The 16,881-nt window shown below is 40.0% G+C and overlaps 1 protein-coding gene across 1 annotated transcript in view; it reads right to left on the bottom strand.

The window, feature by feature from the left end:
* Nucleotides 1-736: 736 nt before the first annotated feature.
* The window catches only part of CA10 (carbonic anhydrase X), a 737,308-nt gene continuing 721,163 nt past the window's right edge, over nt 737-16,881 (bottom strand). The window contains exons 7-10 of the mRNA XM_010848877.1: nt 12,704-12,776; nt 6,650-6,804; nt 3,924-4,098; nt 737-2,083 (exon numbers count right to left, since the gene is read on the bottom strand). Coding sequence (XP_010847179.1) covers nt 2,061-2,083; nt 3,924-4,098; nt 6,650-6,804; nt 12,704-12,776 — 426 coding nt within the window. The 3' untranslated portion in view covers nt 737-2,060. The remainder of the gene's footprint in view (nt 2,084-3,923; nt 4,099-6,649; nt 6,805-12,703; nt 12,777-16,881) is intronic.

Raw genomic sequence — 16,881 nt, 5'->3', positions numbered from 1 at the left:
ATTCATAGAAGCAATTATTGGGATCTCCAATTAACAGATCAGAGAAGTAGCAACCTGCCTAGGATCACACATAGCAAGTAGGCAAATGGTACACTAAAGATTTGAAGTTAGGCCTGGCTGATACAATATATCACTCCTTTTCATTGCAGTTTAAAGAATATTTTGACTCAGAGGGAAGGCAGCAAGCCATACAGAGAAAGACTACCATTTGCCCACCCTAAATATTTTCAGGAAGATCTGGTTTTATGCAAAAAGTGATGCTTAGATACAGGGTCACATGTCATCATGGTTAAATCCATCATCATTTTGGTGTAAAATGTTTAAAAAATCCAATTAAGTGTATTATTTTAAATATGAAATATATGACAGATTTTTTTTCCCTCATCAATGAACCTAGCTACCTGGCTGAAGTTTTTGACATATTTGTAAATGTTCCCATGTACACAGACTATGCATGCTTGTGTTTTCCCACTTTCTGGAGGCTATAACAGAAATAAGAGATGAAAGTTATTTTCAATTTGGCCTCTGGATGAACATCCAAGTCTTCCTTTCCAGCAGCTAAACCTATATGCTTTCTCAACAGGGTATTAATTATCTGGCTCTAGGAATATAAACAGATGGGCTGTTCTGGCAGCTTCAGCTGCCCTGCTGGCCATAATACAATTGCTTGTGGACCCAGCAGGACTCAGAGGCTTCAGCAAAGAACGTTGTCCTCTTCAATAAACTCAGACAGGGGTACTGAGCAACTTGTTAAACACATTTATTGATTTCTTGACAGTAACCAAACACAGTGAGTGACCATTATAAACAAGAAAAGAAAGGCATTCATTTGTACTTTGTGAGATCCAGTTGCACCTGGAGAGAAAAGACACCCCTTACCCAAGAATTTACAAGGCAAAGTGCATTCCTTCAAGGGGGCATCATTGGCATGGGGGTAGAAGTTTTGAAATGCAGGAAATCTGTTGCCTGCTATCTCAGGACGAAGCTCACCTCCTATGCATGATCAAGCCATGGAGTGGAATTAAAATTATGCTTAGCTTACCAAATGCATTCTTGATTGCCACAAATTCAGTAAAAAACTGTCTGCAAATTAATAAAACATAGATGAAGGAACAAGTAAAAGCAAGAATGCAGTTGTATGAAGACAGAGCTTAGCCTGTAAGGAAGGAGAATAGATCAAAGCAAGAAAAATGAAATTAACTTGTTAAACACATTTATTGAGCTTTTAACAATAACCAAACACAATGTATGACCTTTGGAAAACAAGAAACAGCAATGGAACAATCTGAACTTGGCAAATCCTAGTATAGATATATGACAAAAAGGAGCAATAATTCAATTTTTTAATAGTCTGTGGTGAAATATATATATATATACACACACACATATATATGTGTGTGTGTATATATATATATATATACACACACACACACACACACACACATACACAATGGGTATCTCTTCAATATCTGTCCTTTTTCTTTTTGAGTTGCTGAGTAAATGGAAGAATCATAATCTAGAAATGCATCGTTGGCTAACTTTATCCTGGCTCACCTGTTACCAGCACCCTTAAAGGATCTTAGGACACTATCCAAGATCATTTGATGCAAAGAACAAAGTCCACTTGATGCTGTCAGAGCTGTGTTTTCTCCTCTCTCTCAGAAGAATTTTGTATGTACAAAGACTGAAAAGTCTCATTGGGTAGATTTACTTGTTCCAGAAAACAGTATCAAAATTGTACTCAGGTTAGTTGGTTATTTTCTTCTAAAACCTTTAATGAATGAGGCTTTTGTTTCTGAAACTTGACTTCCCATCTTGGGTGCTGTGTGAGTGTGTTTGTATGTAGATATATTTGCATGTGTGTGTTTATGAGTGTGTGTAAGAGATGTACTCCTCTGCCAAGGTTTTGCAGACACTTTTCATGAAGGAAGGGCCAATCCAAAGAGTGAATGAAGCTTGAAGGAGGGAAGGAGAGAGAAGAAAGAAGAGGGACATTTCAGGTTACATCAATTCACAGTCGTAGCATTTCACTGAGGTGGAATTCGTCTTGGCTTGGTTCCCTACTTGAGGAGCCATTCATTTACTGGAAAGAGAGAGAAAGAAAGAAATAAAACAAAATGAATGACACAAAACAAGGCATAATTGGATGAATTTGCACACGGGTTGGGCAGTTTACTCCAAAGGGGAAGGGACAGTTTTTAAATGTCTGCTTACTTGTATGTATCCCAACTATCCTCTCCACCTTCTTATGAGCCTCTGAGCCTGAGATATCTAATAGTATTGTCATTAGCTACATGTGGCTGATATATATCTAAATTAATTAAAACTATTGGTTGCATTGTCATACTAGCCACACTTCAAATGTTCAATAGCCACATGTGGCCAGTAGCTACCATATTGGTCAATGCAGACACAGAACATTTCCATTGTGTCAAGAAGCTATAGTGGATGATGTTGCTTTAGACCAGAGGTGGGCAAATGACAGCCTGCAAGCCAAATCCAGCTGTGAACTGCTTTTGTGAATATAGTTTTATTGGAACACAGTCACACCCATTTATTTACATATTGTCTGTGGCTGCTTTCACATTACATCAGAGTACAGCAGAGCACAAAATCTATATTTCTCATCTGGCCCTTTGCAGAAAATGTTAGCTGATCCAAGTCTTAGACTATAAGTTCTGTAGGGATAAGGTCATATCTTCATCACCTAGCTAACTGCCTGGCACATAAGTGAAAGTCAAAGTCAAAGTTGCTCAGTCGTGTCTGACTCTTTGCTATCCCATGGACTGTGTAGCCCATGGAATTCTCTAGGCCAGAATACTGGAGAATACTTGTCATTCCCTTCTCCAGGGGATTTTCTCAACCCAGGGATCAAGCCCAGGTCTCCCATATTGCAGGCAGATTCTTTACCAGCTGAGCCACCAGGGAAGCCTAGCACATAATAGGTACATAATAAATAGATGTTGAATAAAGGGAAGGCTCAATGAACGAATGAGTTGAGTATTTCTTGATGGAAAGAAACAGAAATTATAGTTTTAGTACTCTGGGTATGTCTGAAAGAGAGAGAAAATTAAAGAAATTTGGGGGAATTTCGAGTGATACGGTGGAGGCTAGTAGTGGTAGTTGCTTCTAAAAGTTGTATGGTAACATCCACAGTCCCCATATTCAAGTAACATATTATCAGTACAAAAGACTTCCCTATCCAGCCTCTCATTTTCTCCTCACAACAAATCATGATGTAGCTGGTATAAAGACTGTCATGGGAGCCAGGGCTAGAGAGGTAAATGATTTGACTTATTAGTGTCAGAACCAGGCCTGGAACTCTGATGTCCTGTCTCCTGGTTGAAGACATCTCCATGACTCATCTCCACTTTCCTTTCCATATTGGGGTTTTACAAAAATGTTCAATAGGTACTTAGTGTGTAGAAGGGAAGAGAGTGGGTTGGATGTGAGTTACAGAAGGTGGGAGGCACCCTGAATACCCTCTTTAGTAGGAATTCTAATCACTTCTAGACACAAAGCACTGGAAAAAGATGTGTTCAGACACATATCTCATTGGGCCCTAACCACCTGGTATGTAGAGTTATTTGCTCACCTTCTAGGGGAAAAGGGATCTATTTGTATATAACTAAAAGTTTCAGTACTTCTAGTTGTCCTATTTTAACACATAACTTTAGGGAAATCAGCTTCTCTGGGTTCTTCCGTAAAATGGTGATAAAAATGCTATCTTGTCTGTACTAGACAAGGTTTAAAGATTTGATCTGTGTTTCTGATTATGACATAAAAACTTTTTCAATAGAAAAGCACCATGAAAATATCATTTACAATCATGATTCCTATTAAGAGAGATAGTTCAAAGCCTTTCAGAGTAGGTTTAAGTAAGAAGACTAGAGTGACTTGTGTCTACTGCCCTCTGAACCCACCTCTATACTGAAGCTTCTGGGCCCGGTTGTTTGGACAGTCCTTCCCCTGTAAACTGAAGTTGATGTTGGTGCGGATGCAGCGGTTGTTGAGTGACTGGACAGGCCTGAAATTGTCACTCATGCTCAGAAAGATCTGAGATGGTTGATTCTGGCTGAGCAGGCGTAAGGAATGCATCTGAGGGGAGAGAAACAGCTGTGAGATCCACCCATCCTCTTACATGTAGTACGGAAGAAGTAAGACTACATAGACCATAGCCAGCCTGGGTAGTGCCAGCTATGTGGGAAAGTGTACTTGAGCCTTCCACAGACCCTGATCCATGGGTTCAGTGGGTACAACCCACTGATGCCTCCATGCTTGGAGAGAGCCTTACTTTAAGCTCACTTGTTCCTGGTGTGCCTCTGGACAAGTCAGTGATTATTTTCTGTCCTATGACACACCGTCAAAGGAGAAAACCCAAATGGGTATTCTCCAGAGACTCTTCTCACTCTCAGACCCTGAAGCTGAGTAATTAAGGGAATTATTTTCTGATATGAGTATTATCAAAACTATAGTGACTGGTACAGGAGTCAAAGCTAAACTAAGTTGGATTAATTAAGTTATTTTTCTGTGACTATCAGGACCAAGAGCTGGATTAAAATGCTTTCAGCCATGTTCCACCCAGGACTGTGAAACTAAAGAAAACTCTCTAGCCTAGAGGAGGATGAACCATGGTGCAGGAGGGAGCAGGAGAGTGCAGAGTGAAAGGGCTTCTGCAGTTTTGATTCCAGTGAATTCTTGACATCAATTTCTGATCTTAAATTCCATAAGATGACCCAGGATGTCATGAATAAATCCTTTTTCTAAGTTCAAGTTATCCCAAAGGGTTTGCTTGTCACTAAAATATCCCAATAAATAGAGATAGCATCAAGCACTTCAAATTGTTCAAAGAGTTGTCAGGTTGTGAGTACATGTCCTATAAAAGAGTTTGGTTTTGCTTCCTTTGCTTGTGTTTCCTCTGAGCTTTTATAGACCCTCACAACCACAGGATAGACTAATGTAATTTACCCCCTCATTATAAAGAAGAGAATTCACTTCACAGAAGTGGGGCCACAGGCTTAGAAGTACATAATGATCCATTAACAAAGCTGATCTCAGAAGCCAGGTTTCCTGATTCCCATCCAGTTCTGAGAAATGCTAGCTAGCCCAACAAGGAATATTGTGGGAAGCTCTAAAAAATCCTACATTCAAATATACTTATGAAATGCTACACATCATATTGCCTCCTCTTGGAGATAGACATATATTACCATTCTAAAGACCCTAAGAAGTCTCCCAGCAATGAAACTAATTTGGCTCTTTTTAGGTACAGTTTTTTCAAACATATTCAACAATATCATCCATTTTGCTCATCTGCTTTTTGAATACTAGAGTTGGTAGAGCACACTTTGGGAATTAACCCTTATTTCTTTCTCACTCAGGCAGGTAGGGCACATCTATAATTATTTCAAGTTCAGTCTTTCCAGATACTAATTCCTTAAACATAGGTGTGATGAGCAGAATTGTCTACCCCACAGATGCAAATGTTAGAGCCCTAACCCTCAGTACCTCAGAATATGACCTGATTGGGAAATAGGGTCCTTATGCTGTTCAATCACTCAGTTGTATTCAACTATTCACAACCCTATAGACTGCAGCACACCAGACTTCTCTGTCCTTTACCATCTCTCAGAGACTGCTCAAATTCATGTCCATTGAGTTGGTGATGCCATTCAACCATCTCATCCTCTGTCGTCCCCTTCTCCTGCCTTCAATCTTTCCCAGCATCAGGGTCTGTTCCAGTGAGTCAGTTCTTTGCATCAGGTGGCCAAAGTATTGGAGCTTCAGCTTCAGCATCAGTCCTTCTACTAAATATTCAGGATTGATTTCCTTTAGGATTGACTGGTTTGATCTCCTCACAGTAAAAGGGACTCTCAAGAGTCTTCTTAAACACCACAGTCAAAAGCATCAATTATTCGACACTCAGCCTTCTTTATGGTCCAACTCTCACATCCATGCTGACTGCTGGAAAAACCATAGCTTTGACTATATGGTCCTTTGTCAGCAAAGTTATATCTCTGCTTTTTAATATGCTGTCTAGATTTGCCATAGCTTTTCTCCCAAGGAGCAAACATCTTTTAATTTCACAGGTGCAGTCACCATCTGCAGTGATTTTGAAGCCCAAGAATATAAAGTCTTTCACTGTTTCCCCATGAAGTGGTGGGATCTTTGTTTTTTGAATTTTGAGGATCATTATAGATGTAATTAAATGAGGTTATTGAAGTGGGCCCTAATCTAATATGACTAATTGGGGTAGACCCTAATCCCGTTTGACTGATGTTCTTATTAAGGGGGATTTGGACAAAGAGACACAGACATTGGGAGAATGCCATGTAAAGATAAAGGGAGATTGAGGTGATGCTTCTATAAGCTAAGGAATACCAAAGCTTTTCAGAAAACTGCCAGAAACCAGGGGATAAGTATAAAACAAACTCTTCCTTACTTCATCTGAAGGAAATGTCTCTGAAGACAGCATGACCTTGGACTTAGAGCTTCCAGAACTGTGAGGTAATATGTTTCAGTTTAAGCCATCAAATTTGTGGTATTTTGTTAAAGCAGTCGAAGCAAATAATTACAATAAGCACTCCAAAAACCCAGCCAGTCTTCACATCATCTTCCCCACTAGCTAAAAGACCACAGAGAAACTCACCTGCATCCTGGTTATATAGACAGGTTTGTTCATTATTATCCAGTTTGCCGTCTCATAGCAGGGTGGGATAGTCATGGACCCATCATAAGTAATGAAACTAGAGGTCTCTGGATATAGTTCCTCTATATTAAGTCCTTGTAGTAAATATGCATCATCTGAAGAATAAAATAAGACTTAAGAATTAGGACTCTTGAGAAAGTGTTGGTTATTACTGATAACATTTTTTTTTTTTTTTTTGTCCTTTTCAGATTCCAGTAGACTGTCAGGATAGGCTGCAGGAACAAACAGTCCCCCAAATATAATCATTTTAAACAAAAGGTATGTTTATTTTTTGCTCTAGTACTAGTCATGGAAATATGTAGCCACCAAAATGTTTTAGGCAGAGGAATGGCATGATAAGATTTGCACTTAATGATGCTTCCTCTGATGGTGGCTTGGCCATACAATATGAAGTTGAATGTAATGAATAAGAAAAGGACGCATTCAGCACATCTTTATTAAAGGTTATTGTAATTTGTTTAACTAAGCTTGCACTTTGACCATATTGGGTACTTTAGCGTGCTGCTATTATTGTATTTTATTTTATTAAGGGTGATGGGGAGGAGGGACTGAAGGAGGCTACAGAATGAGGGCATTACAGGCATGGTTCTAGAGTAAAGAAAAAAAAATTAAGGTTTTTCTGAAACTATAATCAGCCTCTGTGTTGCATACACATTTGAGGACAGGGGTTGGGTGTGTGTGTGTGTGTGTGTGTGTGTGTGTGTGTGTGTGTGTTGGGGTAGAAAGGGAAGGCCAGAATCAAGAGGCTATGTTTATGGATTTAACCCATGTAGAAGGGTAACAATCTGCTTCCAAAACACTGTTATGCTGATATCCCAGATTCTGCTGCTGTGTAGATTTTCTTTGAAAGACTTTCCAAAGTCAGCCTGAAATTAATTTAGGCTATTTTTTTTTCCATTGTCAGTCTGGTTTAGTGAGAGTGTGCTATAAGATTTGGTCAGACATATGAAATCCAAACTTTCAAAGAAAGTAGAAGCTCACTAGACTATTACCATGCATTGGATGGATCCCACACAGAAGCTCTAGTTCATTTAAGTAAACCAGCTATGTTGCTTAAGTGCCCTGTGTTGTATTCACCTTGAAGATAATTGTATTTAGTATTATATTGACCTTTCTCTCACCTCCCAAGAAGCTAGATTTGACCAAAGCATACCTAGGGATAATAGAGAAACACATGTTATTAAGCACCTTGTTTATATCAGTCTTTCTCCAGGCACCGGACTCACTACCTTATTTAACTCTCATCTCGACTCTCTCAATATCAGTATTAGTATCCTCATTTTATTGATGAGGAAATTACCTCAAAGAGGTTAAGAAACTTGCCGAAGTTATACAGTAAAGATATGGTAGAGCTAGGTGCCGAGGTCTGCTTAGTTCTATATCTCTTCACCAGAACATATTGAGTCCTATAAGTATAGTGTAGCAGTATAGTCCTATATAGTATAGCATTTACTAGTATATTGGCTTCCAAAATTCACAGTCTTTTTGGCAATATTCTTGTGTTTCCTCCTTTTATGGATTATTGGCATTGATTTTCTCAACTGGCTCAACAGAATGATTTTGCACAATTCCTTTTTTCTCCCTAGTCATCTAATTTATGTTCAAATCAAGCAAATGGACAGTGTGACTACTGGCTGCCATTTTGTGGTGATTTTACCCCATGATTCCATGCTAAGTCCTCCCTCTCTACACCTCTTGAACCAGTTGATGAGACAGATATGCAAAAGCCTCTTCCAGGGTAGAATTTAAAAACTATCTTTAGAAATGATTCACAATGTTAGATCATGGGGATATGAGCTGTTCTTTAAAAAATGGGGATATCAACATGAATCCGCCACAGGTGTACACGAGTTCACCATCCTGAAACCCCCTCCCACCTCCCTCCCTGTACCATCCCTCTGGGTCATCCCAGTGCACCAGCCCCAAGCATCTTGTATCCTGCATGGAACCTGGACTGGCGATTTGTTTCATATATGATATTATACATGTTTCAATGCCATTCTCCCAAATCATCCCACCCTCGCCCTCTCCCACAGAGTCCAAAAACCAATACAATATTGTAAAGTAATTAGCCTCCAATTAAAATAAATAAATTTATATTTTTAAAAAAGCAAAAAAAAAAAAAAAGAGGATATGTTTCTCTCTTCTCTATTTATTCTCTGCCATGATCTCACCCAGGTTTAAATGCTATCTGGATCCAAGTGACTTCCACATTTATATCTGTAGTTATCTCTCCTGAAATCCACACTCATATATACAGCTGCCTACTCTATACTTCTTCTTTGAGGCCCATCTCAAGCTTAACATATTTGAAATTTCCGATTCCCTTCTCACCCATGAATATGCTTTATCCAAGCAAATGGAGTGATCCTTTTGTCAGGAGATCACATCACTCTCTGCTCAGAGTCTTAGATTGACTTTTCATTATGAAACATCCCCAAAGGAAAGACTAATGGGGAATATTGACCCCATTTAGCATTAATCTCTATGTCTCCTCTGGTTTCAGTATGTACCCAATAATGGTGATGCCACTGTCTTCCTTTGAATGACAATGATTTCACCAGTAGTCCCATGCCAAAGGAGAAGCAGGAGTTGCAGGGAGCCTAGGATGCTATGAGCCTGAAATTTCAAATTACCCACAAGTTCTGTGCTTAGTTTATGACCCTTCCAAAGTGGAAACATTGGCAAAAAGCAAAAAAAAGAATTCTCTTCAGACTGAACTAAATTTGGGATTAAGAGAAGAAGATGAAAAGCTTCATGTAATGTGAGAGTATTAGCGATACAACTAGTTTTAAGATCTCAGAGTTAAGCTTTCCTTGCCCATTAGGGAGGAAGACAATAGGACAGAAAGAGCCTACAAACATCCCTGGGACGACCTGTGCTAAAATCCTTGCTATCCCACTATGGATGAGTAAACTATTGTTCAGGAAATGTTCATCCCCTTCCCAGACCCAAATCCATGGGAGCATTTTGATGTTGGGCTTGGCCGTGTGACTTGCTTTGAACAGTGAACAGTGGATAGAAGTGACAGTGTGTGAGTTTCAAGACTAGACCTTAAACAACATCATGCATTTCTGATCCCCAACATGAGAAGTACTTGATCCTAGACAAAAGAAAGCCATGTTATCTGACCTTATCTGACCTGCAGATTTACTGAGTCACCAACCAACCCACAGATGCAGCAGTGAGAAATCAATGCCTATTGTTGAATGCTTGTTCATTACGCAGAATTTGCTGACTAATAGAGCCACTCACTAAATGTGTATCATTGATAGAGGGCTTCACTTCTCAGAGCTTTGCTTTCCTCATCTGTAAACTGGGATAGCTATTAATACCTATTTTGGGAATAAGACTATGTAAGCACCAGGTGAGATGCTGCATGTGAAGCTCTAGCAGAGAGCCTGGAGTGTGGAAAATACTTAGCTAGCATTACTTCCATGTTCCTGATGCTGATGCAGTTAGCAGAGTGTGTACACATATGAGTGAGTGTGGCAGATTGAAGCTACACTGGAGTCTAATTCTGGGTAGCAGCAGAAGAATGGGTTGGTTGTGGGGGTGGTCAGGGGCCAAGGTCAGGTGTTCCTAAGTATTGTGGTTGGATAGTAGCTGGGGGGATTCATTTTTTTTCTTGCTTGCTTAAAAGAATGAAAGCAGAGGACTCTGGTAGGTGCCCCTGAGCAGGAGGTATTGTCTACGAGAGTTCATGGGAAAATGCCAGCATAACCTGGTGTCTCCTGCAAAGACCCTGGAGGGACTTCTCAGGCTTATGTTTCCCACCCACTGGCTATGTTCTCAGGCATGACTCCTGTTTCAGAAACTTCCTTGTTGCTCCCTTGTTTGGACAAATTTCCACAGGCTGGCTGCCTCTAGGTGATTAGCTAGAAAGAAGAGTGTTGGCACTTTCCTGCTGAGAAAAGTCATCCCTTTCAGCCACATGTCCTAGGCATTGCAGTGTCTGGGTTATTCTCACTTGTCCATGCAGAGAAAGAGCTGATGAAGGCAAATTTCCTGCCTTTGAACTTTTCAGATTCCTTTAAGTCCTCTCCTTGCATTTGTGTATGCTGTTTGGAATGTCCTTCACTCTCTCCTTCCCTCCTTCTTTCCTTCCTTTCCCTCTCCTTCTTTCTCTTCCTCCCTTCTTCCCTCCCTCCCCTTTCCTCTCCCTTCTTTCCTCTATTCCTCCCTCCCTTTCTTCCCTTATTTCTTTCCTCACAATGGTTGTTCATATATTTAGTACTTATTTGAATAGCAATCCCTATTTAAAAATCTGCCATGAATTTTAGGCAGATTTTCTATGATCCCAAGAGTTCCATTCCTATTTTTAATACATTGTGCTTATTACACAAATCTTTAAGAAACACCATTATATGTCTGTCTCCCTGACTAAAGAGTGAGAGACTCATCGTTCACGTGAAAGGCCACCTTCCCATAGAGCAAACCCGTATGACTGGTTTTATCTTTGGAAGCAGCCACATCACTTAACATTAATCAGCCTAGAGCTGTGAGGTGGGGTGGGGTGCAAAGTTTGACTAATGGTTGACTGCAGCTGGCAATCTCTTAGATGGTGTGTTGGGCTTTAAAATGTAATTTGATGGCTTTTCATGGTCTCTAAACTGCAAATTCAAGATATTTGAAAGCATTTTATTTAATTTTATGCTCTTTTAGCAAAAAAGTTAAAAAACTAATAATCTTTATGAGCAGTTATAAAATGTATTTGCAACCCAACACAGAAATGTCTCCCTTTGCTAAGCAATCTGAGTTTGAGCTTAAAGAACTCTATGGGTACTTATGAGGAAGACTGGGATGGTTTTGGAGATATTTCTTCTGGCTGATTCTCCAGGTTTCCCAGCATTCCCAAACTCTTCATAGGGGAGTGTTCTGTGTGGAGGGCTGGTGTCTGGCCCATCTTTATATCCCAAGAGCTTCACTTGGTGCTGTCATGTGGCAGGCATGAAAGAAATACTTGCTGAATTGATGAGTAATTGAAAAAGAGAAGGATTCTCCACACTCTTCCTCCAGCAGTCCTAGGTGAGATCTGTAAGGCATTCATTTTGTCTTTCCACATCACCATCCATAGCAGTGTTCGACACCAAGTGAGGACATGCCAAAGGGATGTGGGGTGTCAGAATGTTTGTGTACTGATTTTTACTTTTGCAAAAATCAGATTCAAAATCCTAGATTTAGAAGGACCTTAGAAACTGAATTTCAACTTCTTTACAAAGGAGGGAACAAAGTGAGGAAGCTCTTTGCTTAAGGACAAAATCCCACTTTCTTGCTCACTTCTAATTAGTTAAACTTTTTCCTGTTATTTTCTTTAATCCCTTTATGTGTACTATTTCCATAACTTTCACCAAGTCCTGCAACCTCTAAGATTGCTACAGAAGACAGTGGCATCCTTTCCACTCTACTGTTTTCAACTGTGCACCATTACCTCTTTTCTGCTTACAGATTCAGGGAATTATACACTCTAGAAACCCAAGGAAATTGGGCAGAATTCTATAGCTCATTGTGTCACACATGGAAATGAAGAAAAATGCCACCTTGTCTAACCTGAAAGGGAGACCCAGTGACACAGAGGGGGAGATGTGGTCCAGCTGAGGGCCTTAGAATGTGTTGAAGTTGGATCAAACCACCTGGTGAATGCTTTCTCAATCACATAATTGGCAAAGCCCTAAATGTGGCCAGCTGATATGTTGGAGTCTGTCAGCTAGTAGGATCTCCCAGCTCATTACCAATCCATAGGATAATGATGACCATCATCATAATAACCATTATTGCTTTAGACAGGCATGGATGAAAAAGGCACTCTGGGGGTTTCTGCTTGAAATGAGTTGTTTCTTAGCCAATCCTGACTCTCCAGAGTGATTTTCTACAGAACTGAATGATCATGAAGCTGAAAGAGGCCCTTGGAGATCATTAGTTCTGGCTTTCTGCCTTCAAACAGGACTAACCTTTAGAGAATAGTTGCTATATAGAAAATTCAGCCAAACTTACTTTTATATGTTATTCTTGTGATAGTATCTCTGTTGAGCATTCGATTAAGAAATGGGTTTGATGAATCAGAAACCTAGGGGGGAAAAGAAAATATTAGTAAAAGGTAGGCAGAAGTTAACTTTGGTGGAAAAGGAGAAAAGGTGAGAAAAACATATTGTGCACACATAGACATGGGAGAACTAGTCATTCTTAGGGAAGCATTTCAGGGTAGGTGAAAATGAGAGTATGGAGGAAGGATGGGAGGTAAAGATAGAGAGGCAAGGGATAGCTCATGCCAGGTTTTGAATGTCATATTAGGGCATTTAAAGTTTATTTTCTAGGAATAGGGAACCATCAGAGGATTTTAAGTAGAGAGTAGGGAGTGACATATTAGGAAGGGGATAGTTATCCAAGTACAAAGAGAAACAGAAAGAGTGCCAAGAGTATTTGTGCTGATGCAACCCATGAAAGGAGAGTCAAAAACAGATTGTCCTGTTAGGTAAGGAATCTGCCATGTCCTTTAATTGAGTGTCTTGGGTCCCTGGTACCTGGTGAGTCTGGGCAGAGCTAACATTAGGACTAGACCCTTTTGAGCTTATTGAAAATAATTGAAAATTTTCCAAAATGCACACAGACAATTTGTGAACTTTAGCGTGTTGACTATGTGGGTGAGAGGATAAAATATGTACTTGGTATATATGCACTTAAATTGGAAGTTAATGGTGTGTGACTGAGAAGCAATCATAGCTAAATCTCTGCTCCCTGTGGTTATAGGAAAGGTGGGGGACTAGGAGGAGACAGAGATAAGTGAAACCTACAGATAAACAAATCTTTTATTTTAACAAACAATTCCAACCCTTTTATGACTCAGATTTTGGGTGGTTGACATCTCAAGGGTTCAGCTGACCTAGATATGGGGCTTCTCAATTTCTGTTACTGCTTACCTTGCAGGGAATTGGGAAGGGGAGGTAGAAAGATCAGAAGGAGGGGAAGAGTGCCAGAGGCTTTGTTCATGTCATTTCTAGGTATCAGAGCCCAGAAAAGTCTGGCCTGTGTCCCATGCATAATCAGTTTGGGAATGAGTGAATGGCAAGTCACAGCTTGGATGATTCACTGTGGAGCATCTTGGAGTTGATTATGTTGGACAAAGATAGAAATGCTGTAGCTTATTTTGAGATCCAGCCTGAAAGTTTCAGGTTTGCTCAGGGAAAGACTGGAAGCATCCCTAAGAGCCAAACTGTCCTGAGAAGATGCAGGAGCTAGGGACAATCTTTTTACTGATCTCAGGATCTGGGGCATAAGTTCCTCTCAGTAACCCACAGGGCAACAATCAGGACCTGTGTCAGTAATCTAAGTGGAATGAGTGCTTCTACAGAAGCCTGTGAAACATTCCATTAGTTTTCAGTTAGAAGGCTCACTTCTGGCAAATCAATCACCCTGTAAGCTGTAATGTGCCCACATTGCCAGGATGACATTCACTGACTCGGAAACTTTGAGCAAAGTGAGGAAATGTCAGTGGCCGAGGCTGAGGCACTCACCAAAGGTCAAGAGCTGTTGGGCAGTCCATGTTGGTCATGAGAGTTACTCACAGAAGGCCTAGATTTGGGAAATTTACAGGAGATGTGAGCCCTTGGATATGCATTGCCTAATACTGTGAAATGCCTTCAGGCTGCATAAGAGTAAGTATGTCCCAGGTTGAACACAACAAGAAGTTATCAATGTCATAATTGGGGCTGGTTGAGGGATATAGATATTTGTCCTATGTTTGTGGGCAGCAAGGGAATGTAGGGGAAAAATTTTTAATGTTGTTTTCTCTTTTCTCCCTTCCAGCTCTATGTGAACAAGGTCATTAGTGTCAATATTAAAGTCAAGCAAGACCTGGGATCCTTTCCTGAATGTACTATTATGAGCTACATGAACGAGGATGTAATGTCAAAAATTATTTGTACCATTTTCCTCATTTTCCTTAGGGACACTGATGTCCACTCCACAGGTTTATTATTAGGGTTAAATGATAAAATATGTATGTAAAGTACATGTCTCAGTGCCTTGCATTTAGTAATCTACTATTTATTATAACAGGGTCTGTGATGATGCCAAGAGGTATAGAACAGGGATTGGAAGGATCTGTCTGTACCAAGACCAATTCCTTTGGGAAGTTTTATTAGGGATTAAGAAAGCCTAAAATCATACTTACCTGGTCAAAAGCCCTTTTCTATATTTGCCAGTGACAAGCTAAAGGAGGTGGGATTGGTGGTCAGTGGCAGCAGTATATCCAGGGTTCAGCTCTCCTGGGACCACAAAAAGGCTTAATCTGACCCAGGTGAGGGAGAGGAAGTTAGGAGGCTGCGTGACCAGACAGAGCAAAGTGACTGTTGTAAAAGATGATGCTCACGAGGAAGGAGAGGGAGTGGTGTCTGGGGCTGCCCCTGTGCCCATTCTGTGTGATGATAATGTCTTCATGAGAGCTGTATTAAAACTCCCTAGTGCCAAATGCTGAATTTCTATTGACTGTCATTAGATTCGAAGTTCTGACTGGGGCACTTCCTCTAATGGTTTGGCTAAAACTTCCCAAGGAGCTACACAATGACTGCCAACTTTTAGAACTGCCACACTGTAACACCGCCCCCCCTTTTTTGGGGGGGAAGACAGTTTTTTTTTAAGAAGTTAGAAATATTTATTGTTTAAAACAAATATTAAAACAGCAAAAGCTAATTGATGTAAAAACTGGTATCTGAAAGCGGGTGTTGCCCATTTTAGGTTTTGTTTTCATAATAATTTATACATACTTAATATTGGCTTTGAATTCAGGCTATAGATGGAGGTTGGAAAATAATGAGGCAACTGTTAGTAGAGACTGAAAAAAATGGTGAACCAAGTTATGACATAGAACATTTGGCAAAATTTTCATCTATAGGAACTTGTACAGAAGACCCTTTGTAATACCTCTAAAAGTTCTAAGCTAAATATAAGAGTCCTCAGCAAGACAAATAGGCTGTTAATAATCCTAAGGACATTATTTTTTTCCCTACAGGAATTTGCTGCAACCAGAGTAGAGAAAGCCCTGTCCTGGGGCGGGGGGGAGGGGGGGGCGGAATTGGATGCAATTCATTACTTCAGAAGCAGTGAATTTTAGGATGTATATAGAGTAGATATGCATCAGATTCATAGAAAATTCATCAAGTTTTAAAGTCCATTATACAAATAAAATAACTACCTGCTTGGACAAAAAGAATTGCAATAGTTAAAATAGAAGTAAGATTTCTGGACTTCTAACATTCTATGGATAGAAATCAGAATGAGAATAACAGATATTTCTTACCCAAAGAGGTGAAAACCCTACAGGAAGAGCTGAGGCATTCAGAAGATTGTGAACAAGTTAATTATCTCAGGGAGCAGAAATGAAATCTAATCAAGGAACATCCCCAGGCCAAGAGTAGGAGAACATTTTTAAAATTAATTTTTATTGGAGTATATCTGTTTTATAATATTGTGTTAGTTTCTACTGTATAGAAAAGTGAAGTAGCTATACATATGCATATATCCCCTCTTTTTTGGATTTCTTTCCCATTTAGGTCAGGAAGCAAGAGTTAGAACTGAACATGGAACAACAGACTGGTTCCAAATAGGAAAAGGAGTACGTCAAGGCTGTATACTGTCATCCTGCTTATTTAACTTATATGCAGAGTACATCATGAGAAACACTGGACTGGAAGAAACACAAACTGGAATCAAGATTGCCGGGAGAAATATCAATAACCTCAGATACGCAGATGACACCACCCTTATGGCAGAAAGTGAAGAGGAACTCAAAAGCCTCTTGGTGAAAGAGGAGAGTGAAAAAGCTGGCTTAAAGCTCAACATTCAGAAAGGGAAGATCACGGCATCTGGTCCCACCACTTCATGGGAAATAGATGGGGAAACAGTGGAAACAGTGTCAGACTTTATTTTTCTGGGCTCCAAAATCACTACAGATGGTGACTGCAGCCATGAAATTAAAAGACGCTTACTCCTTGGAAGGAAAGTTATGATCAACCTAGATAGCATATTCAAAAGCAGAGACATTACTTTGCCAACAAAAGTTCATCTAGTCAAGGCTATGGTTTTTCCAGTGGTCATGTATGGATGTGAGAGTTGGACTGTGAAGAAGGCTGAGAGCCGAAGAATTGATGCTTTTGAACTGTGGTGTTGGAGAAGAC

Source organism: Bison bison, unplaced genomic scaffold (genome assembly GCF_000754665.1).
Source record: "Bison bison bison isolate TAMUID 2011002044 unplaced genomic scaffold, Bison_UMD1.0 scf7180017864277, whole genome shotgun sequence".
Taxonomy (NCBI): domain Eukaryota; kingdom Metazoa; phylum Chordata; class Mammalia; order Artiodactyla; family Bovidae; genus Bison; species Bison bison.
This window is presented reverse-complemented; position numbering and strand designations above follow the sequence as displayed.